The sequence below is a fragment of the Thamnophis elegans genome, chromosome Z (genome assembly GCF_009769535.1).
Source record: "Thamnophis elegans isolate rThaEle1 chromosome Z, rThaEle1.pri, whole genome shotgun sequence".
Lineage (NCBI taxonomy): Eukaryota > Metazoa > Chordata > Lepidosauria > Squamata > Colubridae > Thamnophis > Thamnophis elegans.
Genome location: NC_045558.1, coordinates 126,433,337 through 126,460,562, shown reverse-complemented (window position 1 = coordinate 126,460,562; position 27,226 = coordinate 126,433,337). Strand labels below are relative to the sequence as shown.

Genomic DNA, 27,226 nt, shown 5'->3' with positions numbered 1-27,226 from the left:
CTTCTTTGTGGCAGCCCCTGAGATATTGGAACACTGCTATCATGTCACCCCTTAGCCTTTCTTTTCTATACAGTATAGTAACCGAATTATTTTGTTCTGCATGTTTAAAATAAATCACAATTTAACACAGTGTGTGGGAAAAGCACCAGTCTTTTTTCCACAAAGTCACATTTTGGGGAAAGGATGGAGCCAAAATCCAGCACATTTGGAGAGCACCAGAAAGGAGATCAGCTACAAAAATGTTAAGGCGCAGAACTATAGGTGATTCACATTGGAACTAATTTCAACTTCTTTCTCTTCTCTCTCTCTCTCTCTCTCTCTCTCTCTCTCTCTCTGTTTAAATAGGGGAAAGGGCAGGCATATCCTGGGGGCTCAGACTGTTCTGACCCCAATATGGAAACTGGTTCTAAGGATGGGGAGGAAAAGGACGTGGAAGATCCCAAACCGGAAGCAATGCCCGTTCGATTTGGCTGGGTGACGGGAGTCATGGTAAAGTTCACAGTGCAATGTGTGAATTCATTTGACCCAAGAGGATGGGTGGGATGTCAACAGTCCCATAATTGGGAATAAATAAAGCCTGGAGCTGCCACCGATTGAGTTGGAGCCTTAATGTCGTGGTTTCTTAATAATTTTTAAGTAAAAGTCAAGGGATGTGGTGGCTCAGTGGCTAACAAGCTCAGCTTATCAATCAGAAAGGTCAGCAGTTCGGCGGTTCGAATCCCTAGCACCGCTTAATGGAGCGAGCTCCCGTTACTTGTCCCAGCTTCTGCCAACCTAGCAGTTCGAAAGCATGTAAAAATGCAAGTAGAAAAAATAGGAACCACCTTTGGTGGGAAGGTAACAGGTGCACCTTTGGCATTTAGTCATGCCGGCCACATGACCACGGAGACGTCTTCGGATAGCGCTGGCTCTTTAGCTTTGATAAGGAGATGAGCTACACCCCCTAGAGTCGGAAACAACTACCGCATATGTGTGAGGGGAACCTTTACCTTGACCTAAGTAAAAATACATGCCACTGAGAGCCAGTTTAGCCTAGTGGTTACAGCATCAGCCTAGAAACCAGGAGACCGTGAGTTCTAGTCCTGCCTTAGGAATGAAAGCTGGCTGGGTGACTTTGGGGCGATCCCTCTCTGGGTCAGCCCAACCCACCTCACAGTGTTGTTGTTGTTGTGGGGAAAATAGGAAGAGGACTAGGTGTATCTTCATCGCCTTGAGTGATTTATAAAACTAATAAAGTCAGGATAAAAAAATGTAACTAATAATAAAATAATGAGACTTTGTGAACAGATTTTCACTCGTGTCTTTTTTCCTCCCAAGATCCGATGCATGCTGAATATTTGGGGTGTGATTCTTTATCTCCGTTTGCCCTGGATAACGGCCCAGGCTGGCATAGGTAAGAGATTTTGTGGAATTAACGAGGGACTATTTTTATGGAGATTCTCTGTCATCCAGTTCATGGTTTTCCCACAGGTGCTTTTTCAAGAGGCAACTGGACTTCCTGGTTTTTCTTTGAAGACATTTTGCCCCCCCCCCCCATCCAAGAGGCTTCTTCAGCTCTTGACTATTCAATGAGTCATGTTCCCCACCATCCAGTCAGAGCTGAAGAAGCCGCTTGGATTGGGGGGGGGGGGGGGGGGGCAAAACGTCTTCAAAGAAAAACTGGAAAGTCCTGTTGCCTCTTGAAAAAGCACCTTTCGGAGGAACTATTTTCTTGATTTCACCTTCTCCCTACTGAAAAACGGGTTCTTAAATCATACATAGCCAGCCTTGATATGAGTTTGTAAATACTTTTATATCATGTAGAGATACTCCTTGACATACGACCATTTGTTTAGTGAAGGTCGAAGTTACAATGGCACTGATAAAAATTGACTTATGGCCGTTTTTCACACTTAAAACGTTCGCAGCTTCCCCATGCTTGGGCAATGAAACTTCACTTGGTAACTGGCTCGTATTTATGACGGTTGCAGCCTCACGTGTTCCCCTTCTGAGACGCAAAGCCTATGGGAAGCCAGATTCACTTAGCAACCGAGTTACCAACTTAACAGCTGCAGTGATTCACTTAACAATGTGGCGAGAACGGTTATAAGGTGGGGCAAAACTCACTTAATAACATTTATACAACAATAGTTTTGGGCTCACTTGTTATAAGTTGAGAGTTACCCATACATGCAAGGAGGGAAAGATATATATTTTAATGCTGCAGGGTGTTTTTGTATCTTGAAATGCATTTTGTCCACAGAAAATGACTATTCATCTTCAGAACAAAAGGACAAATCGTTTAACTTAATAAAAAAAACTAATCAAGCTGCCTTCAAATTAGGAGAAAGCAAGGCAGAAATAATGTAATATAAGTAGATAATTTTAGCTGAATAATTACAGTTTAATAATTGCAAGATTGGACAGAAAGCTCCTAAAATCTTATAATCTGGTACAGATATCCCTTGCTTAACAACCACAGTTGGGGCCTGCAACTCTGTTGCTAAGCAACCCAGTCATTAAGGGAGACATCACGCAACAGGGATGAACCTATGACGTCATTTCCTCCACAGTTATTAAATGAGTCAGGCACGTTGTTAAGCAGGCATCATGGGATTGCAATTGTACTGCTGACTTCTCCTATGAACCTGCATGCCAGAATTGTGGAAACCCACAAATAGCAAATCTCGTGACTATGGGAATGTTGCAATGGTCATAAATGTGAGGACTGGTTGTAACATCACTTTTTCAACTTCATCATAGCTTTGAATTATTGCTAAACAGGGCAGTCGTTAAATTAGCACTACCTGTATTAAAAAGAACATAATACCATTGGTCACCTCTTTGTTAAATGCATACATTATTAGGCCATGGATATTAAGACAGCCATGCTTCCGAACTTCTGTATGTTCCTTGTTCTTTCAGGGCTAACCTGGTTGATCATTCTCATGTCCTCTGTGGTGACCAGCATTACTGGTCTCTCCATCTCTGCAATTTCCACCAACGGCAAAGTCAAAGCAGGTAAATCATCTTTTACAATCTTGCAAATCCTTTTCTGGCTCAGCTGCTGGCCTAGCTTACTCTGTCTGTCTGTCTGTCTGTCTGTCTGCGTATCTCTTTGCTGCCCTCTAATGGCCATTCAGGTTTCTGCAGTTCCGGTAAAGCCATCCTACAAACAGTTACACCAAGTCATCACAGTTCCAAGTCAGGAGGCATAAAAAGAGAAAAAAGTCAAAGTACAAAACTGGGCAGAGTCCAAGAAGCCAATTCAAGGGGCCCAGGGTAGAGGGAAAAAAAGGAACATCCAGACAGTGTTTTTTTTCACATAGTTTTAGTTTTTTTTTTTTTTTAACATAGCTTTAACATAATGAGAGCTTATTTGAAGGTACTTAAACTTTCCATCTTCAGCAGGGGTGGACAATTAAAGGCAACTTTAGGACTTTAACTCCCAGAATTCCCAAGTCAGCCACAGGTTGCCACGTTGCCATAGTTCTCCATCAAAAAAAAAAAAATCAGAGTATATTGTGGGAGCAATTGACTAGACTGTAAGTCTCCAAACTTGGCAACTTTAAGACTTCAACTCCCAGTTGGCTGAGGAATTCTGGAAGTTGAAGTCTACAAGTCTAAAAGTTGCCAAGTTTGGAGACCCCTGAACTAGACATCTAATTCTAGAGAACATTTTCTTGCCCGGTCCTTGGTCCTCTCAACGTCATTGCTTTAGGGCAGTGGTTCCCAAACTTGGCAACTTTAAGACTTGTGGACTTCAACTCCAGCAGAGCTGGCTGGAGAATTCTGGGAGTTGAAGTCCACAAGTCTTAAAGTTGCCAAGTTTGGGAACCACTGCTTTAGGGGAGGACATTCCAAGGAATTCAGATCAAGTTAAGCTGGGTTCCAACTCATGCTTTCTTCTGGCCGCTCCTTCAATGTCTTCCCTCGACACTTATTCACCTTTCCAAAATGAGTCTTCCACAAGAGCCATGGCTGCTCCTGCTCACTGTAGGTTTCCCTGGGAGACTTATAAAAGTTGTTGGTGCAGGGAAAAGCAGGTGGAAGTGTTAGAATAGACGTTGGATAAAGAAACTAACAAGATTGAGGATGGCTGGGTGGCATTTCTTGCATTTGAAAGGGAGATGGCTGAACGTGGTGGTGGGAAGAAGGTTTGAAGAGCCCAGGAGCTACGATGGAAAGAGACCAAATCTCAGCCCCATGAGAATTTCTTCTGAGAGCAGGGGGAAAAATAATGGATGGAAACTTATCAAGGGAAGATCCAAGTTAGAACTAAGCAGGAATTTCCTTGCAACTGAAAACAGTTAATCAGAGCTACGGCTTGCCTTCAGGAGTTATCGGTGCTCCATCACTGGAAGTATTTAAGAAGATATTGGGTAGCCATTTGCCCAGAATTGGAATTGCTTGAACAGAAGGTTAGATTAGAAGACTATTCTGTATTCTGTGTTCTGCCTCTTTATTATTTAAGGTCCAATTCTGGTTCCCCCCACCCCCATTTTCTTCCATGCTATCTCTTCTCCAGCCCCACAGCGTTGATTTGCTTCCCTGGGCAGCACCAGTGACAAGGTAGCAGATACCCCTTTTAAGTGCCGCTTGACTGATAGTGTCTTCATAGGCTCGTAGATATGGGGAAGGGCTGGGCATATTCCTCTGGAATATTTTCTTCCCCGAAACCTGCAGGTGAAACAGACTTACCAGTCTAGATTATGGCCTTAGGGTAGGTCAATTTTACCATCCACACATTAATCATATCCAACTATGCTTATTTCTTCAAAATCTGCCAGAGTCTGCCAGATTTCCCTATGGAGCTGGCTCTCACTTTGGGATGATGTTCCCTCGGTTTGGCCTTGAGCTCTTCCTGCTGGCCTGTTAGACTTCCCAATCTAGTTTCCAGACTCTGGAACTGTCTCGAAGGGCTATCCAAGCCCTGCTGATTTGTACAATTCAGCCCATGGGCAAAGACTCATAAAATCTAGAACCAAGAAACGAACGTGTTATTTAAGAATAAAGTCCAGGATAATATTCTGGGAGGTGGCGATCAGAGAAACAGATGGACAGAATAACAGAGCTGGAAGGGACCTTTGAGATCTAACCCAACTTCCTGCTCAAGTAGGAGACCCCATCCCATTTCAGATAGCTCTCTTCTTAAAAGCTTCCATTGATGAAGCACCCACAGCTTCTGAAGGCAAGCCATTCCACTAGTTCATTGTTCTCACTGTCAGGAAGTTTCTCCTTAGTTCTAGGTTGGTTCCCTCCTGGTTTACTTTTCATCCATTGTGTCTTGTCTTTCTGTCTGATGCTTTGGCTGATGGTGGCTTTCTCTGGGAGTAGGATCCTTCCTCCTGTCTCTCTTCCAGTTCAGGTCTGAAGCAAAGGTGAACGTCCATTGTCTGTTGTAGCTAGGTGTGGGCTTCAAAAATTTTATCAAGGCGTTCTCTGCCCAGTTGCTGGGTGGGTGTGCCCATGCTGGGAGTGGCCTAGTCGGCTTCCTGCACCATGGAGGGGGGGGTTGCCCTCCCCGGGCTCCAGAGGCTTTTTTCGAGCCTCCGGGAGGTTGAAAACGGCCTCCCCAGGCTCCAGAGGACCTCTGATAGGCCCGTTTTTCACCCTCCCGGAGCCTTCCCATGGGCCCTGCACTTACCTGCTCCAAAACAGGCCATGTGGGGACTCTTGGGAGGGGAGGGGCATGGTGGGTGGAGCCAGCCAGGAGAGGGATTTGGGGGTTCTCTGAACTGTTAGAGGGTCTCCTGAACCCCCAACAGCCCACCCCTGGTTGTAGCCTCAGTTGAATTTACCTTCTGCAGCTCACATATTCACAGCTACACAAACTCTTTCTAGAAACCAGAAGAGTTTCACTCCACTCATGAATTCACCAAGGCAGCTTTTGGCAAACCATTTTGCCAAAGGTTTGGTTGCTATGACCTCCAGGGCAAGACATCACAATAATACTGACGGGCTTTATAGAAGTGTTGTAAGGATTGCCAAGATTGCACACACTGGGCACCTAGCAACTGCCCACAATAAATAACAGAATAACAGAGTTGGAAGAGACCTTGGGGGGGGGGGTCTTCTAATCCAACCCCCTGCTCAAACAGGAGATGCTGTACCATTCCAGACAAGGGGCTGCCCAACTCTTCTTAAAGACTTCCAGTGTTGGAGCTTTCACAGCTTCTGGAAGCAAGTTGTTCCATTGATTAATTGTTCTAAGTGTCCTGAAATTTCTCCTTAGTTCTAGGTTGCTTCTCTCCTTAATTAGTTTCCACCTGTTGCTTCTTGTCCAGGTGCTTTGGAGAATAGCTTGACTTCCTTTTCCTTGTGGAAGCTCCTTAGATATTGGAATACTTCTATAATGTCACACCTATGCTTCTTTCCACTAGAGTATATGTACCCAATTCCTGCAACTGTTCTTCACAGAGTTTAGCCTTGTTTAATGTTCAACAATAAATGTTGTTTGAATAAAGTTTTTATATGCTGCTTCTCCAGGGTGCAAAAACCTTCTATTTCTGATTTTAAATTTACTGGTCTGGTTATAGGGGAAACAAAACTGACTTCATTTTGCTTATGTTGGGTGTAGGGGGAACCTACTTCCTGATCTCTCGCAGCTTGGGCCCAGAACTTGGTGGATCCATTGGCCTTCTCTTCTCCTTTGCCAATGCTGTGGCTGTAGCCATGCACGTAGTGGGTTTCTCCGAAACAGTGAAGGACCTGCTGGTGGTACGTGTGAAAAAAAAACAACTCTTGTCTTTCCTCTGTTCTTCTAGCTCAGGGTTTCCCAACCTTGCAGTCTTTAAGATGGGTGAACTTCAACTCCCAGAATCCCTCAACTGGCATGGGAAGCGTGCTGTAGCAATGGATGCATGCTGGCTGGGGAGTTCTGGAAGTTGAAGTCCACATATTTTAAAGTTGGCAAGATTAAGAAACACTGTTCTCACTGTTTGCTTAATAGCATGTTAGTTGTGCGTATTATGGGCTGATTCCTTGGAGCTCCTGATGAAGCCAATTTTACCTTTCAATTTCCAGATCTCATACTTCTACAGCATCTATAAAAGATTTGCCCTTTCCCTTCCCTTCTTTTCCTTTCCCTTCCTTCCCTTCCCTTCTTTCCTTTCCTTTCCTTCCTACTTTCCTTTCGCCTTCCTTTCCTTCTCCTTCTCCCTCTCTCCTTCTCCTCCTCCCCCTCTTCTCCCTCATTTCCTTTCTTTTGTTTCCTTTCTTCCTTCATTTCCTCCCTCTGCCCCTCAACTTCTACGTCTCCTCCATCCTTCTCTAATTTTCCTTCCTTCCTTCCATCCTTTCCTCTCGGTCTTCTTTCTCTTCCTTCTCTCTCCCTCTCTCCCTCCCTGACTCCCCTCCCTCCTTCTTTCTTCTTTCCCTTCCTTCTCTCTCCCGCTCCTCCCTCCCTCCCTTCTTTTCTTCCTCCCACCCTTCTCCCGGTACTGCTCCCACCTTTTAAGAACAGATGGCATTGTTGGGCTGATCTAACCTTTTCAGGATGGTAGGATCAACCAGTTTGCCTCTGGGAGGCTGCTTAGAGGAGGAAGCTGGTGTGAAGGGAATGTTCACCCTCTCCATCTTTCCACAGGAGTCGGATGCCGTGATGGTTGATCCGGTGAACGATATCCGCATCGTGGGTGTGATTACTGTCACCTGCCTCCTTGGAATCGCTTTGGCTGGCATGGAATGGGAAGCAAAAGTAATGGCACAGATGTGTTGACATTGGGATGGGTGGGCAGTCCGAAGGAGAGAGTAGATCTTAGCGGTTAGAGAAGATGATTGAAGCCAAGAAATGTGGGTTGGAAGAGGAGGGGTTGTTTCTCCGTGTTGGATCTATTGTCATCTGACAATTTGAGCAGCAACAACAACTTTGGGAAGGTTTGCCAAATGTTTATGAAGAGGAAAACTAGATAGACTCGTTTCTGAATATTAAACACTGGTCTAAGATGGTTATCTGGCAAAGCTGTTCTTGATATGGATACACCTTATTATACGATCGCTATCGTATTGTTATATGGTAGCACATAAAACATTTGACTGCTAGGTGTTGAAATCTTAAAAAGGAGCCGAGCAGCATTGTGATATGGACTGTTAGGCAAAATATCCTTGAGGGAGGGAGGGAGAAAACAATAAGTTAAATGGGTTATGCAAAGGTGGTTTATTTTTGGATTGCCAGATCTTCATAGAAATAATCAAAGTTTAGGAAGGAGAGAAAAAAGACATTTTTTTTTACTTCTATTTCTGCTGCAAAGCTACGCTATCTACCCAGGGAACCTTGTAGAGCTTAACTGCACCAAGGATATACAGGTAGTCCTCGACTTACAACAGTCCATTTAGTGACAAGTTACAATGATACTGGAAAAAAGTGACTGGTGTCTGTTTTTCAGCACCGCTGCAGCAGCATTCCCATAGTCATGTGATCAAAATTCAGAGGCATAACAGCTGGTTCATATTTATGACGGTTGCAGTGTCTGGGGGCAGAGGGGTGTTGTCAGCTTTTGTGCACCTTCCAACAAGCAAGGTCAATGGGGAAGGCCGGATTTGCTTTAAAATCGTGTTTCTAATTTAACAACTACAGCGATTCACTTAACACAGTGTTTCTTAACCTTGGTGATTTTATGCTGGCTGGGGGATTCTGGGAGTTGAAGTCCACAGGACTTAAAAGTCGCCAAGGTTGAGAAACACTGACTTAACAACTGTGGCAAGAAAGGTCGTAAAATGGGGCAAAACTGAACAAAGGTCTCACACAACAATGCAAATTTTGGGCTCAGTACAGGACTACCTGTATCTAGCCAGTAAATTAAAATAACTAATAATCAATTTCAGGTAAAATCCATATATATTAAATAAGTCTCCTATGAAATCCAGGATCAGGAAGCTGATCCAGCTGGGAATGAAGCTTTCATATCTTTTCTCTTGTTGCTTCTCTTTCCAGGCTCAAGTGGTCTTCTTCTTTGTCATCATGGTATCCTTCATCAACTATTTCGTCGGGACATTAATCCCGGCCTCACCAGCGAGAATGTCTAAAGGCTACTTCAGCTATCGTGGTAAGACTCATACTTTGCAATTAGCAGTTAGACTTATGTACCGCTTCATAGGGCTTTCAGCCCTCTCTAAACGGTTTACAGAGTCAGCATATTGCCCCCCAACAATCCGGGTCCTCATTTTATCCACCTTGGAAGGAGGGAAGGCTGAGTCAACCTTGAGCCGGTGAGATTTGAACCGCCGAACTGCAGCTTAGCAGTCAGCTGAAGTGGCTGCAGTACTGCACTCTAATCACTGCGCCACCTCGGCTCTTTCTTGATCTTCTGGACAGAATCATAGTTATATAACACAGATTTCATGGCTTCCCAGTTTATGTAGCAATACAAATACTGCTCTCCTCTTTAAAGCAGCTGTATCTTCTGAGAAGCAGCTGCTTTAAAGAGTTGCAGCAGATGCAATATTTATACTCTTTATACTCTTGCAGCATGTTTTCCTAATTGTTCCGAACATGTTGTACAGTTCAATAACATAATAGAGCAGGCCATATTCAGGAAGAACTGAATCTCAGAAGTAGATACCACAACAGGCCCAGCGGAGGTCACAGGTTCTGACCATGGGACTTCTAATGGACTCAGACACAGAACAAATTTTGTCTAAAACAATATTGGTCATCCCTGGCCAAAGACAGATCAGTTGTCTGCCTCCCTGCCTGGCGTTCACACATTGCACTGATCCACCAGGCCACTACGTACTCTTCACATAGCCATAATTGGATTTGTGAATACCGGCAATTCTAGTTTGTTCAGTACATTATGGTTAACCATTCTGAGTATTGAGACGCGGTAAAGCAGCTTCCTATGTTCGTATTAAAAGTGTCCTCTATTTGGAATCATGAGGACTAGAGCCTGAGTGCCCAGAGGTGGATCTCTCACCTCACAATCAGGAGGCTGTGAGTTTGATCCTGGGTAGAGGAAGATATTTCTCTCTCTCTGGGAACAATGAGAATACATCTGCTGAACAAAACTCTGTATCGGTGACAGGAAGGGCATCTGGCCAGTAAACACTCTGATAGTTCCATTCAGTTACCCAGCTTCCACCCTGCGAGGGATGATGGGGTACTTAAAAGGAGATGGTGATGATGATGAGGAGGACTAGAGCCTTTATTTTTGGGGGACAAGGGAAAGAGCTCAGGTATCTGCTATGTCTACTGAAGCTCCAGGTTCCCGTCTTCTGAGTCATCAAGTAGAATAATCTTAAGGAGCTGCTGCTAATTAAAGGAAACCACATTAAAGCAGATAATCAAATAGCTTGATTCTTTCTAAGGCAACTCTACAGTCTGGATTCTTGGAAATGCCAAATGCCTTTAAAATAAAAAAAAGTTCAATGGCTTTTGGGGTACTTGCTTGATTTTTTTTTTTAAAAAAATTCCTTTCCTTCTTCAAGGTGACATCTTCTTGGAGAACCTCACACCTCAATGGCGAGGAGATTCTGGAAGCTTTTTTGGCATGTTCTCCATCTTCTTCCCCTCAGCCACTGGGATCCTGGCCGGGGCCAATATTTCAGGAGATCTGAAGGTAAGTTGGCATGGCAGCTTTCCTTCAAGGAAGGGGTAGCAAGTTCCATCAATGCTCAGTTGGAGTTCTCTTGTTCGGCTGCCTCCCTTAAAGATTCATATTCCCTTATCAGTAAAATATTCCCAGGGCATTTTTTTTTTCAGACGAAAGGATTCAAAAGTAGAGAGAGAGGGAAAAATGGTAACAGATTCACTGGAAACAAGAGTGGAGAAAACATAGCAAAAGGATGTCCCAAATGTGCTTTTTTCAGGAGGCAACAGGACTTTCTTGTTTTTTCTTTTGAAGACATTTTGCTTCTCATCCAAGAAGCTTCTTCAACTCTGACAGGATAGTGGGGAATAGAATGCAGCTGAAGAAGCTTCTTGGATGAGAAGTGAAATGTCTTCAAAACAGAAAAAAAACAGAAAGCACCTTTGGGACTGCCATGGTCTGGTTGACTGAGAATCTCTACAGACTTGTAGCAAAAGGATGAAATTTTGCCTTCAACAGTCAAAAACTTCCTAGAAATTCTGCTTGCAAGTACTTCCGGGAAAGGAGCAAACTGAAAACGTCTTGGGGACTAGAGGTTGTTTTTTATATAAATATTATATAATATTTTATTTTACACAAAATATTACAGAGCTAGCTTGGTTTGAGATGTAGGGTGGGGGAGAGCTCCTCCCCAAGATGGCTGCTGCTGGGTAGGCAGAATGTCTTCTCCCGCCCATGATGTTCTGCGTTTGCTGACAGAGCTGGTTCTTTGGCAGCCTTGCCCCCAGGATTTGAATGGGAGCCACTTAAGAAGGACCCCAAGATGACTTTTGGATGCTGTGTGGACCCACCTAGGAGGGGGAAATCTTGAAGATTTCTGCTCTCTTTGGGAACAGCTGGAAAGTCAACTGTGTTTATCTTCAGCTTTTCCTGTCAGGAGAACTTTTTCATAAGCAAGCTTGAGACTTAGGATAGGAAGCAGAGGTGGTATTCAGCAGGTTCTGGCCAGTTCTGGAGAACTGGTGGAAATTTTGAGTAGTTCGGAGGACCGGTAAATACCTCCTCTGACTGGCCCCCTCCCCCATCTATTCTCTGCCTCCCGAGTCCCAGCTGATCAGGAGAAAATTGGGATTTTGCAGTAACCTTCCCCTTCCAATGGGTAGGAAATAGAGATTTTTGCAGTATCCTTCCTCTGGAGTGGTATGGGAGTGGAGATTTTACATGATCCTTCCCCTGCCACGCCCATCAAGCCACGCCCACAGAACCAGTAGTAAAAGATTTTGAATCCCACCACGGATGGGAAGCTTGGAGACTAGTTGTAGCCTTAGGAACAAAACCAGATGGGTGACTTTGAGCCAGTGCCTTTCTCTCAGCCCTAGGACCACTTCCAAAAAACCCCAAAAAACCCTGTTGCCAAGACTGCAGGGACTTGTCCATGAATCATCAAGAGTCAAACACTTGAGTCAAAGGCAGAGATTTGCATTTCACCATTAGGATAGGATGAGGAATGGGGATTCACGGCAATATAATTTCAGCCAAAGCTCATGATTTATTAAGAAAACAAATAGAATATCCTGTGTACTGGTATGCTCCCTTTTTTTCCAGGCTCCCCTGCAGTGAGTTAAACACACACAAACACACACCCTTCTGCATTCTGGCGCCTTTAAAACTGACTTCTGGGAACTGCAGACCCAGCATACCTAAATTATATTGATTAAGGAAGGGTGATCTCATAACTGGATAAAAGAGAGTGTAATTTTCCATTCAGGTTACTCTTTAGGCATGTGTGAGCAAGATCTGGCCAAGCCACATTCCATAGAAGACAGAGGAATCCCACTAAATCTCCTCACAATCAGAGGGTTCAGGTTTAAAAGATTACCCCTTTTCTCCAGAAAGATAACTTAGGCCAGTGTTTTTCAGACTGGTAGCTTAAAAATATGTGCACTTCCACCTCCCAGAATTCCATAGCCAGCATGAGAGGTGAAGTCCACTCCTTTCACACGGTAGCCAAGTCTGAAAAATACCAATTTAGACCAATCCCAAACCACCATCTGCTCAGAAAAGAAGATCAAGGCCAAGATCTTTGATTCAAGATCCTCTAAGGTCAAGGGCAGGATCAGGACCACGAATCTTGCTTCAAGAGAAGGAGCTACCAAACTGGGGGACAACACAAAAAAAGGCCCTTTTCTTTATTGTTTACCTGGATCACTTCAGATGAGGGAAGCACACAAAGAAATAATATTGGAAGATACTTCGCCATTCTACCTGGGGTTTGTGCAGCTGTAATTCAACTTTGAGGGATGTGGTACTCAGTGGCTAAGACGCTGAGCTTGTCAATGAGAAAGGTCGGCAGGTTGAAGGTTCGAATCCCTAGTGCCGCTTAAGGGAGTGAGCTCCGGTTACTAGGCCAGCTTCTGCTAACCTAGCAGTTCGAAAGCATGTAAAAATACAAGTAGAAAAATAGAGACCACCTTCGGTGGGAAGGTAACAGTGTTCCATGCACCTTCGGCGTTTAGTCATGCCGGCCACATGATCACGGAGACGTCTTTGGACAGCGCTGGCTCTTCGGCTTTGAAACAGAGATGAGTACCACCCCCTAGAGTCGGGAAAGACAAACACATATGTGTAAGGGGAGCCTTTACCTTTACTTCAACTTTTCAGGAAGCATCCTGGTTTTGCAATAAAATCAATCCACAAAAGTAAGATTTCGAACGGAACTAAGTCTAAGAATATCTTACAGAAGAGAATATGTATCTGTAACTTGGGGTTGAACTGTGGAGTCTTTGGTATTGTTCTCTGAGTTTGAGTTGGCCTGCAGGTATTTCATTACCCAATTAGGTAACATGAGCAGCAATGTACTTATTAGTTCAGATGATATACCCAGTTGGGCAATGAAATGTCTGTAAGCAAATAACCAAGCTCAGAAAGCATCAAGGATTTCAAAGTCCATCCACACAGAGTAACTTTTTATGGGTTATGTTCTGCTGCGATTCACAGAAGGGGACTTGAATTGTTTGCACCTTGAAAAATAATTCCCATTGCCTGTGAAATTACTTTACCTGGATCAGATAAGCATAGAATGGGCACACCTGGGTAGCAGGGCTTTGAGGCTAATAGGAAATGGGGGAAATGGCCTTACAGTCTGGGAAAGAACATGCATGTAAAGACACCATACCTAGCTGAGTAATGTCCATAGTAACCGTACTGATCTCTAATTATGCAACCAACTATATAGGAGACACTGTTGGGTTTAATATACATGTCCTGGTAAGCAAGAGAGCGGTGCCAATGAATTCCAGCACATATGGCTGGTTGCAGTAATATTGCAGCAACTGTTGCAACCGACAATTCCTTTGTAGGTTGGGGCAATGCTGTGCATTTCTTCTTGTTCCTGGCACTTGCCCCAAAAGTACATTCAGTGCTGGTGAAACATCTCATCTCCCTTAGATATAGCAGATAGAGGCAATTCTAGGAACAGAAGAACTACATTGTCCCTGGTGCCAGTTGAGCTGAAGGTTGGATCCACTGTGTTGGAGCAGAGGATAGTCCCCTAAAGGGAGAAGCTAATTGGCTTCCAGATCATTGATGATGGCTTCTCCTCCCTCAAATATCATTAAGTGGGGCCCCTGTAGGAGGAACTTTCTGTTCCTGTTTTTTAGTTAGAAATGTGTTTATTTATAGCACCACAGAGCAAACGGAGAGTACAGTCACCATGTACCTTCTCTTATTAGCAGCATCTTCATCTTGAATTTATAAAACTGATAGTTCTGGTTTATCTGGTTTGCAAATGAAATCTTTGTTGCCACAGTATTACTGGCCATTTTATTTTTATTCTCTTGCAGTCTCCTTTCTGTTGCTGTATCTTGCACTTATTTGCTGTAGTTGGTTATGATTGGGTTGTTTATGTTGTTGCACCACACTTGGATTTCTGGGCTCATAATCTGTTAGAAATTCTTGTTTATATGTAGCACCACAGTTAAAACAGTTGAGCAGTAAAGCACATGGTGACTGTACTTTTTGTTTGCTCTGTGGCGCTACATATAAACAGAATTTCTTACACTGTCCTTCATGACGGTTGAACTGAGAAAGTTTTTCTGGTGTTTTCATCCAGCTGCCAAGAAGATGGTGCTAGAAAGAGGGTGCAGGGGTGGAAGCCTTGCTTCTCCTCAGATAGGTGGAGGCAGTTCTAGGAAGTGAAGAACCATATTGTTCATGGTTTCAGCTGAGTGCATCCCTGTTTTCTCCTGTGTCTTCTCCGTCTTCCTCCAGCAGTTTCTTAGTCATTTTTGCTCACCATGGCCTTCCTTTTGCAGGATCCAGCAGTTGCCATCCCCCAAGGAACACTAATGGCTATCTTCCTGACCACCATCAGCTATTTGGCCATTGCAGCCACCATAGGTAACTAAGATTCCATTTTGGGACCAGAGGCTCCTGACAGCCATGCCAGGGTCCCATCCTGTGAGACCTTTTTCCTTCATCTTTTACAGGAGCTTGCGTCATCCGTGATGCCTCTGGAAGTCTAAATGACACTTTGGTTTCCAACTTCACTGGCGGAGACTGTGTTGGCCTGGGTTGCGGGTACGGCTGGAACTTCACTGAATGCAGTGTGACACAGACCTGCAACTATGGGATTGCCAATGATTACCAGGTACGGCTACTGGACTCAAACACCCCCCCTCCCCTGATCTTTGGGAGTAGAAGAGAGATTTGGGATGTGTGACTTGGACTTTTCTCTCTTCAAAATGGTCCCTCTCACTTCTTTTCCAGACAATGAGCATGGTGTCGGCATACAGCCCCCTGATCACTGCAGGAATCTTCGCTGCTACACTCTCATCTGCTTTGGCTTGCCTTGTGTCAGCCCCCAAGGTTTTCCAGGTAGATTGGGGAAATAAAATTATGGGGCAAGAAACACAATCAATTAATTAATAGAATAAGGTAGCACAGTGGCTCGTTTGCTTAGGACACTGGGTTGGAGATAGCAAGCCCGCGTTCTGAGACCTACCAAGTGCTACCATGGGGTGGGGTGAGCTTTCGTCCTTCGCGCCAGCTCCTCCCAGGGACATGAATGGAGCCCCCAAATGGGCATCCCCGGGGCAATGATGATGTCACCAGTTAATCCTTTCAACCAGGGGTGGGTTACTGCCAGTTTGCTTCTCGCGCACTTCGCCCGAACCGGTGCGAACCGGTAGCGGACCACCTCTGCTTTCAATCCAGAAGCATCTCAGTGCTTGTTGAGTGCACAGTTGAGTGTCATGCGATCGGTGAGTTAGCTTGCCTCTCGGAGTTGTGTATTCTTATTACTGCAGCTCGGTGGAGATTCTTAGTCATGGTTGTCCCAAAGGTGCTTTTTCAAGAGGCAACTGGACTTTCTGGTTTTTCTTGGAAGACGTTTCGCTTCTCATCCAAGAAGCTTCTCAAACTCTTCGGAAGAAGCTTCCTGGGTGAGAAACAAGACACCTTCAAAGAAAAACCAGAAAGTCCAGTTGCCTCTTGAAAAAGCAGCTTTGGGTCATTGCTGGAAGTTTTCAGAAACAAACTGCACAACCATTTGACTGAAGTGGTACAAGGCTTCTACCTTGAGCAGGGAATCAGACGAGAAGACCTCCAAGGTCCCTTCTAGCCCTATGATTCTATGAAATAGGGATATCATGTTGGGGTTTCCCTAAGAATATCCTTCAAATTGATGTTGGCTGTGAATTCTGGTTGCTCCAAATCATCCAGAGAAGATTAGGGTTACAGAAAACCCTTTGTGAAGATGACTTTCCACATGTTCCACATGGCAACAAACTCCAAAATTTTCTTATGTTGTGATGGAGTTTGGTTCTATCTCTCCCCAAATTTATCACCAGGTCAATTTCATGGGTTAGCCTTTAACTTTAGAAAGGAACAAGTTCTTTTTCACCTGGCCAGGCTGAACTTTGACAAGTGGGAGGATTTCTTTCTGAATGTGCTGAGCTTGAATATTATGATTCAGCTTTAAAGCTCCCAGGTGAGGAACGGTAGAGACAGTTACCGTGTTTTTCGGATATAAGATGCTCTGGAGTATAAGACACACCTTAGTTTTTGGGGAGGAAAACAAGAAAAAAATTCTGCCTCGGCCTACCAGCATCCATCGGTATTCATCTGGCTAGCGTCCTTAGCTAACAACCTGGTCAACTTCAGCACATTAGCCTGATTCAGCACAAATTTGGGTGCGTCTTATACACCGAATGTAGCCCCGCCCACCTGCTGGTCCCCACCCTTCTGCCATTTTAGGCTTCCGCGTGTCATGTTTTAGACCTGTTGCAGGCTACGGGGATTGCAGCAGACCATTGCCGCTTCCATGCCTTGCGTTTCCAGCCTCCATTTCTGACCCGTTCCAGGCTGCAGGAATCGCCAGATCACATCACTGCCAATTGACACCTCCGTGCATTATGTTATAGGCCTTTGTGCATTGCATTTTCGGCCCCTGCACACCCCATAACACGTAACATGATACATATAGGCCAAAATGGAGGCCTCCAGAGGCCGAAAACGCAAGGAGCAGAGGCCAAAAACGCAAGTGGCGATTGGCAGCAATGTTCTCTGACAATTCCTGCAGCCTTGAATGGGTCTGAAGCGGAGCATTCAGAGACTGAAAACGTGAGGCACCAAGGCCAAAAATGCAAGGCATAGAAGTGGCGACAGTCTGAGATAAATCCTGCAGCCTGGAAGAAGTCAAAAATGAGACGCGCAGAGGCCGAAAATGGCCAGCGGGTGGGGGCTGGCAGGTGGGCGGGGCTACATCCGGTGTATAAGACGCACCCAAATTTTCACCCTCTTTTGTGGGAGAGAAAAGGTGTGTCTGATATTCCAAAAAATACAGTAATTAAAAGCTGTACCGTCTGTGTATCGTGCTTTCTTGTTCTTCACTTTGGGGCTGTTTATCAGAGAAAAGTAGATAGAGCTGTCCCAAAAATGCTTTTTATAACTGGACATTCTTCTTGAAAACATTTTGCTTCTCATCCAAGAAGCTTCTTCAGTTCTGACTGGATGGTGGGGAATGGAAGGAATTTATATTCTTCGCAGTCATCTGGTCGTAAAGAATATAAATCCTTCTATTCAGCACCACTGTCAGTACTGAAGCTTCCGGCTGGAGAAGTGAAACGTTTTCAAGGAAAAAAAACCCGAGAAAGTCCTCTCACCTTTTGAAAAATATCTTTGGCATAACCGTGATCTGGTTGTGATAGACAATCCTCGTAGCCAGAAGGTAGAGATGTTATCGCAGGTAAATTAATGGGAATGGTGAATCGGGCCCTGTGTTCATATAGATTGAGATAGAACTAATGCCAAATCAAATCTTTCTGACTTGCTCCAACCTGCCCAACATAAGACTTTAATCATCTCTGTGGCCATTAGTCATGATTGTCCCTAATGAGTTTTGAGACTCCTGCTTCAAAGTTTATGTCCCTCTTCCTTCTAGTGCCTCTGTCAAGACAACCTCTACCCTCTGATAGGCTTTTTCGCCAAGGGTTATGGAAAGAATAAGGAGCCACTGAGGGCCTATGGCCTGACTTTTATCCTGGCTGTTGCCTTCATCCTCATAGGTAAGTTTATACATTGGTCATCTTAATTTCTCTATTCCAAAACGTGAACAGAAATTGAGGGCAAAATGAGACGAATAGGTTGGAGATGCTTTGAACTAGAAGATGAATCTGACCATGGATTGTGGAGCCAGTTGTAATGAAAGGATTCACACAACCCGTTAAGCACATTAAATAGATTGGGTGCTTTCTGGATCTGGGCGTTGTGTAGGAAGTCTTCTTTTCAATATGGTTTCCTTTAAGAGGGGATCAGCCTGTTTTCCAAAGCACTTGAAGCCAGGACAAGAAGCAAAGGTTGGGCACTAATCAAGGAGAGAACCAGCCTAAAACTAAGGAGAAATTCGGGGGTGGGCTTCAACATTTTTAGCAAGGGGTTTTCTGCCCAGTTGCTGGATGGGCGTGGCCTAGCTGGCCTCCTGCACCACAGTGGAGAGGAGCGTTATTTACCCTCCCCAGGCTCCAGAGATCCTCTGGAGGGAAGAAACAGTTTCCAGCCTTCCTGAACCCCGTTTGGCCTGTTTCCCCCCCTCCCCGAGACTGCATAAGTGCCCTACACTTACCCCCTTTTACTGTAAGCCGCCCTGAGTCTCTTTGAGAGTGGGCGGCATACAAAATTTAATAAATAATAAAATAAAAAAATAACCTACATCTAATACAGGCTGCATGGGAACTCCTGGGAGGGGATGGATGGGCGCGGCCAGCCAGGAGTGGGAGTTGGGGGTTCTCTGAACGGCACAGAATCTTAGCTAGAGGTTCTCCCCCTGCGGCACCCTCCCCAGCAGGCTGTCCCTGGGGAAATTTCCTGAATGATTAATCAGTGGAACAACTTCCCTCCAGAAGTCGTGGGTGCTCCATCACTAGAGGTTCTTAAGCAGAGATTTGGATCACCATTTGTCTGGAATAGCATAGGGTCTCCTCTGCTTCAGCAGGGGTGGAAGTGGAAGACCTCCAAGTTCCCTTCCAACTCTGTTATTCAGTTAGACCACAGCAGATTTGGGAGACACAGCAATGGAGTTTTCTTGACTTGTTGAGGTCTAGAATGTGATGGGAATTCAGCTAAGAGGCCAGAATGGTTTAACAAAATAAAATTGTTAAAAAGAAATCCCATTGCTGGGATATACGATTAGTCACAGAGAAACCTCGACTTCCAACTGTTTGTTTAGTAACCATTCAAAGTTACAACAGCACTGTAAAAAGTGGAATTATGACTGATTTTTCACACGGTTGCAGTATGCCTCTGGTCACCTGATCAAAATTTGGGAACTTGGCAAATGGCACGTATTTATGACAGTTGCGGTGTCCTGGGGTCACGCGATCACCCTGTGTAACTGTCCCCACTGGTTTCCAAGAGCCGAAGTGGCGCAGTGGTTAGGGTGCAGTACTGCAGGCCACTTCAGCTGACTGTTATCTGCAGTTCAGCGGTTCTAATCTCACTGGCTCAAGGTTGACTCAGCCTTCCATCCTTCCGAGGTGGGTAAAATGAGGACCCGGATTGTTGTTGGGGGCAATATGCTGACTCTGTAAACCGCTTAGAGAGGGCTGAAAGCCCTATGAAGCAGTATATAAGTCTAACTGCTATTGCTATTGCTATTCCAACAAGCAAAATCAATCGGGGAAGCCAGACTTACTTTAACGACAGCATGTTGCTTAACAGCTGTAGCAAAAAGACTGTAAAATGAGGCGCAGCTCACTTAACTACCGTGCTTAGGCATGGAAATTTTGCATTCAGTGGTGGCCGCAAGTCGAGGACTCACCTGGGCCCAACACAGGAGAATCCTTGCTGAGTACTGCAGTGGGTTTTTTTTCCAGTATTCCTTACATCCATTTCCCTTTGCAGCTGAATTGAATACCATCGCTCCCATCATCTCCAACTTTTTCCTCTGCTCTTATGCCTTGATCAACTTCAGCTGTTTCCATGCCACCATCACCAATTCCCCAGGTAAGATGGGACGGGTACAGAGGTGGGTTCCTACCAGTTCGCACCTATTCGGAGAACCGGTTCGTCAAATCTACCGAACCGGTTAGAAGGGGTTCCACCAGTGGACCCGGAAAGCAGGCCACACCTACAGAAGAGGTTCCAAATTTTTTTGAAACCCACCACTGGTCCTTGGATATGATCATTCTACACTATCATGCTCATATTTATGAAACTCAGTGCCTCTGTGAAAGGTAAGGATGACTACTGCGTTTGTGGTGCAATCAGAACATTGCGTGTGTTGAAGTTGTTTTAACGCAAACCAAAGATGCCTTTTAAAAAACAAGTTTACATCATATTCTTATGCACGCCAGTGCTGTGGGTGAGGTAATTTAGGGTGGTTCTGACAAGTGTTGTCGGCATCTTCATATCCGGTCACATGGGTGGCAAGCCACTCCCATCCGGTCACATGGGCAGCAAGCCACTCCCACAAAGGAGGCCACACCCACAGAGTAGGTTCGAACAATTTTTGAAACTCACCACTGGACGGGTACTTTGAAACTTTGGCGGAAAGTGCCAAGAAGAGCAACTAAGGCCTGGAGACAAAAACAAAAACAAAAAAACCCATACGAAGGACGGCTGCAGGATTTGAGTTTGGCTGGTCTAGAGAAAAGAAGGACCAGGAAGGACATGATAGCCATAGAGATAGTCCTTGACTTACAAGAGTTCGCTTGGTGACCATTTGAAGTTACCAAGGCACTGAAAAAGTGACTCAGGACCACGCTTCACACTTACGACCATCGCTGCATCCCCCATGGCCATGCAATTTTCATTTGGATGCTTGGCAATTGACTCACAGTTTTATGACAGTCACAGTCATGGAATCATCTCTTGCCACCTTCTGAAAAGTAAAGTCAGTGGGGAAACCAGATTCATTTAACAACGGTGTTACTAATTTAACCACTGCAGTGATTCACTTAGTGAATGTGGCAAGAAAACTCATACAGGCACACATACGTACTGTATGAAAATTAGTAGTCATTGTAGAGAAATCTAAAAAAGGTAATAACATTGCAAGTTATAATACGTTACATATTAAGAACATAAATGCAGTGTATTGTGTATTATATATGCCCATATATATACTGTATAGTCATGTATGCAGTGTATAATACTAGCTTATGTGATGATGTGGCTCAGTGGCTAAGATACTGAGCTTGTCAATCAGAAAGGTCAACAGTTCGGTGGTTTGAATCCATAGCACCGCATAATGGAGCGAGCTCCCATTACTTGTCCCAGCTTCTGCTTTTCGAAAGCACGTAAAAATGCAAGTAGAAACATAGAAACCACCTTTGATGGGAAGGTAACATTGTTCTGTGCGCCTTTGGTGTTTAGTCATGCTGGCCACATGACCACGGAGGCGTCTCTGGACAGCGTTGGCTCTTCAGCTTTGAAACGGAGATGAGCAACGCCCCCTAGAGTCGGGAACAACTAATACATATGTGCGAGGGGAACCTTTACCTTTAAGTGATGATGTATGCTGTATGTAATAGTAGATTTCATGATTAATATATACTTCTATTATACATAACCCCAAAACAGAAACTCTCTAAATTTCTGGCCTTGCATGGCCAACATTAAAAACATTAAATCTTTTGCATGGCTAAAGCTTTAGATTAAACCGGTGGGAAGGCTCTGGAGATGATAAAATGAGATTCCCATCTTCCTTTTGCCCCTTCTAGGCTGGAGGCCTTCCTTCCGCTACTTCAGCAAATGGACCGCACTTTTTGGAGCCATTGTCTCTGTGGTCATCATGTTCCTACTGACTTGGTGGGCAGCCCTCATTGTGGTTGGGATCATCATTGTGAGCTTGGCGTATGTCACCTACAAGAAACCAGGTGAGGACACCTTGATATTGAAGTTCCTAAGGTAGGCACAGCTCACCCACATGATGTTCTCCAGAGTTGGAGAACTGCAATGCCCTCCATTCACAACCTGATACCAAGATCAGGTTAGTCGCCATGATGTAGAAAAGATGTGGAGACTCTAGAAAGAGTGCAGAGAAAAGCAACAAAGATGATTAGGGGACTGGAGACTAAAATATATGAAGAACGGTTGCAGGAACAGGGTATATATCTAGTTTAATAGAAAGAAGGACTAGGGGAGACATGATAGCAGTGTTCCAATATCTCAGGGGTTGCCACAAAGAACTGTGCATGACTTACATTTATTTCAGTTTAATTTTTGATTTTCTCATCTTGCAAAAAGCTATTTCAGAGGTTTAAAAATCCCCCCCCCCTTTTTTGCAATTACAGATTGGAGGCTTCAACTCATTGCAGTAGAGGCCAGTTTAACCGACCCTCTTATCTGCTTTCAAATTTATTTGATATCATATTGGTTTCTCAAAAGAGGGCCTTGTTCATTGGGAATGTCTAATTTAATGAAAAGAAAGACTAGGGGAGGTATGATAGCTGAGTTCCATTATCTCAGGGGCTGCCACAAAGAAGAGGGAGTCAAGCTATTCTCCAAAGCACCTGAGGGTAGGACAAGAAGCAATGGGTGGAAACTAATCAAGGAGAGAAGCAACCTAGAACTAAGGAGAAATTTCCTGACAGTCGGAATAATTAATCAATGGGACAACTTGCCTCCAGAAGTTGTGAATGCCCCAACACTGGAAGTCTTTAAGAAGAGATTGGACAATGATTTGTCTAAAGTGGTGTAGGGTTTCCTGCCTAAGCAGAGGGTTGGACTAGAAGACCTCCAAGGCCCTTTCCATTCTGTTATTCTATTTCTGTTTCTAGTAGGAAATGACTGACAGAATATCTCATTTTCCTCTTCTCAACCCTTTTTCTTCACAGAGGTGAACTGGGGCTCCTCAGTGCAAGCCGGGACCTACAACATGGCTCTTTCAAATGCCATGAACCTGAACAATGTGGAAGACCATGTCAAGAATTTCCGGTAAGTGTCGAAGTGGAAGAATGTGTCCTTGGCTCTTGGGTTCATCCCATAGAGGGAGTAAGGGCTACAAAGGTGCTTTGAATTGTGGTTGTCCCAAAGGTGCTTTTCTCAAGAGGCAACTGAACTTCCTGGTTTTTCTTCGAAGACGTGTCGCTTCTCATCCAAGAAGCTTCTTCAACTCACCAGGACAACAGCACTGGGAAAAAATGAGTTATGACCAGTAGTGAAATTCAATTTTTTTTACTACTGGTTCTGTGGGAGTGGCTTGGTGGGCATGGCAGGGGAAGGATACTGCAAAATCTCCATTCCCACCCCACTGCAGGGGAAGAATATTGCAAAATCTCTATTCACACCCCACTCCAGGGGAAGGATACTGCAAAATCTCCATTCCCTCCCCATTGCAGGGGAAGGATGCTGTAAAATCTCCATTCCCATCCCACTGCAGGGGAAGGATGCTGTAAAATCTCCATTCCCATCCCACTGCAGGGGAAGGATACTGCAAAATCTCCATTCCCTCCCCACTCTGGGGGAAGGATACTGCAAAACCTCCATTCCCACCCCACTGCAGGGGAAGGATGCTGTAAAATCTCCATTCCCATCCCACTGCAGGGGAAGGATACTGCAAAACCTCTATTCCCACCCCACAGCAGGGGAAGGATGCTGTGAAATCTCCATTCCCATCCCACTGCAGGGGAAGGATGCTGTAAAATCTCCATTCCCATCCCACTGCAGGGAAAGGATACTGCAAAACCTCCATTCCCACCCCACTGCAGGGGAAGGATGCTGTAAAATCTCCATTCCCATCCCACTGCAGGGGAAGGATACTGCAAAATCTCCATTCCCTCCCCACTCTGGGGGAACGATACTGCAAAACCTCCATTCCCACCCCACTGCAGGGGAAGGATGCTGTAAAATCTCCATTCCCATCCCACTGCAGGGGAAGGATACTGCAAAATCCCCATTCCCTCCCCACTCTGAGGCCAGCCAGAAGTGGCATTTGCTGGTTCTCCGAACTACTCAAAATTTCCAGTACCAGTTCTCCAGAACCTGTCAGAGCCTGCTGAATTTCATATGACCATTTTTCACCCATACAACCATAGCAGCATCCCCACGGTCCAGTGATCAAAACTCAGATGTTTGGCAAATAACTCGTTTTTTTATGACAGTTGCAGTCTCCTTGGGGGGGGGGGGTTTCACATAATCACCTTCTGCAAACAAAGCCAATAGGGAAACCCATTTTGCTTAATAACCCTACTGCTGAAGTAGCAAAAGTGGTGATTCACTTACAGCAGGGGTGTCAAACTTGATTTCATTGAGGGCTACATCACGGTTCTGTTTGACCTTGGGGGACCAGGGTGGGTGTGGCCTTGGTAGGCGTGGCCAGCTGGACGTCACTCCTGTCGGGAGTGCCTGTGGCGTCCCGAGCACTCTGCCAATGAAAACTGGCTACTGAGCTCCGTTTTAGGCTGTGACAACTTCCTGCCGCCCTCTGTCAGCTCAGGGGGTGGGGGGACCTCTGTTTTTGTTAGCAGAGACACCGTGGGTCGGTCCTTCATTGTTTTCAGGGCAGCCCAGATCTAAGTACCCTGGGGGCTGAATCTCACCTGCGGGCTTTTGAGTTTGACACCCCTGATTTACAGGAACTACTGTGGCAAGAAAAATCGTAAAACTGTGCAAAACTCATTTAACAAATGGCTCAATTGGCAACAGAAATGTTGGGTTCAATTGTGGTCATAAGTCGAGGACTACCTCTATAATGTTTTGAGGAACATCCTAGTTATGCCAGTTGCTCCCCCCGTGCTACCTGCCTAATTGAATTACATTCCTTAATGCGCCTGCATGAAGGACTTGTAGCACATCTGCAGCTGAACCGAGTTAAAGGGAGCTTGTCCATCCCTGAATGCCAAGTTCATCTTGTGGTTATTTATTACCATTTAATATGATGAGAACATGACGGAAGAGAAGTAAACATATATACACCATCCATGTAATAAGTAAAATCTCTAGGGGAGTAAAGCAGTAGCTTCCTAACAGGATGTTCTTGTGGTCCGCCAGGTGGCAGCAGATTCCGACAGTGAGGAGGTTGGGGAGGAAGATGGGCCAGCTCTGGGGTCTGGGAAAGGCTGATGAGGGCTCTGTGTCGGAGGCAGAGATGTGGCCATGCCATCTGACAGTTATCAGCTGCCTTTGGAGTCAGACATAAATGAGGCAGAAGAACAACTGGAGCCTGTTCCCAGTGTGCGCAGGCATAGAATTGTCAGATGAAGGGAACAGCTAAGGAACAAGGGTCGACTTGGGAGTAAGGCCACAGGTGGATGGTGAATGGCCCCTCCCATAGGGAGCAGCAAAAGGGGAGTGGAGTTTGCAGGAGACAATTAGTTCATTCCTGCATTCTTGCCAATTATTGGGGCGTCTGAAAGATATCGGCCTGGCCACTTCAAGCCTGATAAAAGGCGGTAATTGTGAACAATCTTGAAAAACTGTGGGAGGGGAAAGACTTTGCTGGAGAGGAATTCATTGTAAATTAAATAAAAGAGGCTTATTGGGACAAGGACTCGGCTTCATGCTGAAAAGGCTCGTTCAGAACAGATGCACAATTCAGCTCTTCAGGCGATTGCCTCTGGTTTCATGCAGATCTTCTAGGGAAACAGGGAACACATTTTGTGGTGTGATACATATTTACTAACCATCTTGCGGTTGCTACCTTTCCCATCTGCAGACCTCAGTGTTTGGTCCTGTCAGGTCCTCCCAATTTCCGACCAGACCTGGTGGATTTTGTTGGCGCCTTCACTAAAAATGTCAGCCTCATGATATGCGGAAACGTGACCGAGGTTTGTGAATCTTATTGGGGGATCAGCTCTTTGGGGGGGGGGGGGGTGTCTAGGACAACTCATTGCGGCCCATCTTGCCAGGGCCAACTTGCTGCGGGACAATTTGCCACAGGATAATTCCACACGGGGTAACTCAAACACGATAAATTTTATCTGCCATTGTTTCTTCTACATTATTTTCATGTTTGTTCAATTCCACAAAATAATGTCATAGAAATAATAGTGGGTAACGTTGAGTTATCCCACTTATAATTTTCCTACGGCAATTTGGCCATGGCAAGTTGGCAGCAGCCGTGGGGCAAGAATAAATTGGTTGGGCGAGGTCTGCTGCCCCTTTTAAGCCCAAACCCTCTGGTATTGTTACCATCACCCACAGGATTCCTCCTGCTTTGAGGATTACGATGAGCAACTCCAGTGGCTTGGCGAGCGGAAAATCCAAGCATTCTACAACTTCATCACCATCGGAGACTTACGTTCAGGAGCTAGAACCCTTATGCAGGTATCACATTTGTAAAGTTGACCGAGGTTTGGGGAGTGAAGCAGTGGTGGGTTCCAGCCAATATGCCCTGGAATGGCAGTACTGGCGGTTGCTGGGAGCAGCAGCCACTGTACCGGAACGGTGCTTTGGAGGGCCCACCCGCCCACCCTCGTTCCTTACCTCTATTGGAGCTAACCGGGCCATTTGCGCATTGAAACGGAGAGAATAACTCTCAGTTTTGTTCTGGCGGTGCTTCCTCAGTCAAAGATGATGAGTTTGGCCAAACAAGGACGATAGCAACAGTAAAGAATATTTGTAGCTCATGGTTGAATTATTGGGGTTCTTGGTGCTTTCGCAGCTGGGTGGTTTTTTTGTTGATGATTCATTACCAAACTAGGTGATGTACTTACTGATGATGTTACCTTATTTGGTAATGAAACGTCTGCAAGAAAACCACCCAGTTTGGAGAGCACCAAGGACCACGAAGAGGATAGCACAGATTCCAAGCTACTCTGTAATATTGGTGTTCTGTATCAGCCGCTTTAAGACTGCTTGGAAATCTCCCCTTGGTGGCCTGGAGATCCCATTCTGTTAGCCAAGATAATGAGGACAAAATCTTCTATATTTCTTTGGAAAGAGGTTGTAGCTTAGTGGTAGAGAACCAACATTAAAAAGTGGGTATACCCTTTACAATTTCTATAACATGCCTGATTCCAAACACATTGATTAAAAACAATAATATAATAATAATTAAAAAAAGCAATCACAGGACATTGCAACCATCGTAAACATGAATTTTTGATGAATTTTGATCACATGGCCATGGGGATGCTGCAACGGTCATAAGTATAAAAATTGGTCATAAGTCTGTTTTTCAGTGCTGTTACAACTTTAGTCACTAAATGAATGGTTGTGAGTTGAGGATTACCTATAATTCTCTAAATAATCTTTACACTTACGGTAATCGATTAATT

General features: G+C 44.9%; 1 protein-coding gene across 2 annotated transcripts in view; it reads left to right on the top strand.

The window, feature by feature from the left end:
- The first annotated feature begins 426 nt into the window (after window positions 1–426).
- The window catches only part of LOC116522364 (solute carrier family 12 member 3-like), a 40,190-nt gene continuing 13,390 nt past the window's right edge, over window positions 427–27,226 (top strand). For both annotated transcript variants that reach the window (XM_032237247.1, XM_032237246.1), the window contains exons 1-16: window positions 427–489; window positions 1,318–1,393; window positions 2,905–3,000; window positions 6,560–6,699; window positions 7,568–7,678; window positions 8,915–9,026; window positions 10,408–10,538; window positions 14,822–14,906; window positions 14,996–15,156; window positions 15,276–15,383; window positions 17,950–18,073; window positions 19,908–20,009; window positions 21,728–21,883; window positions 22,844–22,943; window positions 25,663–25,819; window positions 26,181–26,273. In XM_032237247.1, coding sequence (XP_032093138.1) covers window positions 454–489; window positions 1,318–1,393; window positions 2,905–3,000; window positions 6,560–6,699; window positions 7,568–7,678; window positions 8,915–9,026; window positions 10,408–10,538; window positions 14,822–14,906; window positions 14,996–15,156; window positions 15,276–15,383; window positions 17,950–18,073; window positions 19,908–20,009; window positions 21,728–21,883; window positions 22,844–22,943; window positions 25,663–25,819; window positions 26,181–26,273 — 1,788 coding nt within the window. In that variant the 5' untranslated portion in view covers window positions 427–453. The remainder of the gene's footprint in view (window positions 490–1,317; window positions 1,394–2,904; window positions 3,001–6,559; window positions 6,700–7,567; window positions 7,679–8,914; window positions 9,027–10,407; window positions 10,539–14,821; window positions 14,907–14,995; window positions 15,157–15,275; window positions 15,384–17,949; window positions 18,074–19,907; window positions 20,010–21,727; window positions 21,884–22,843; window positions 22,944–25,662; window positions 25,820–26,180; window positions 26,274–27,226) is intronic.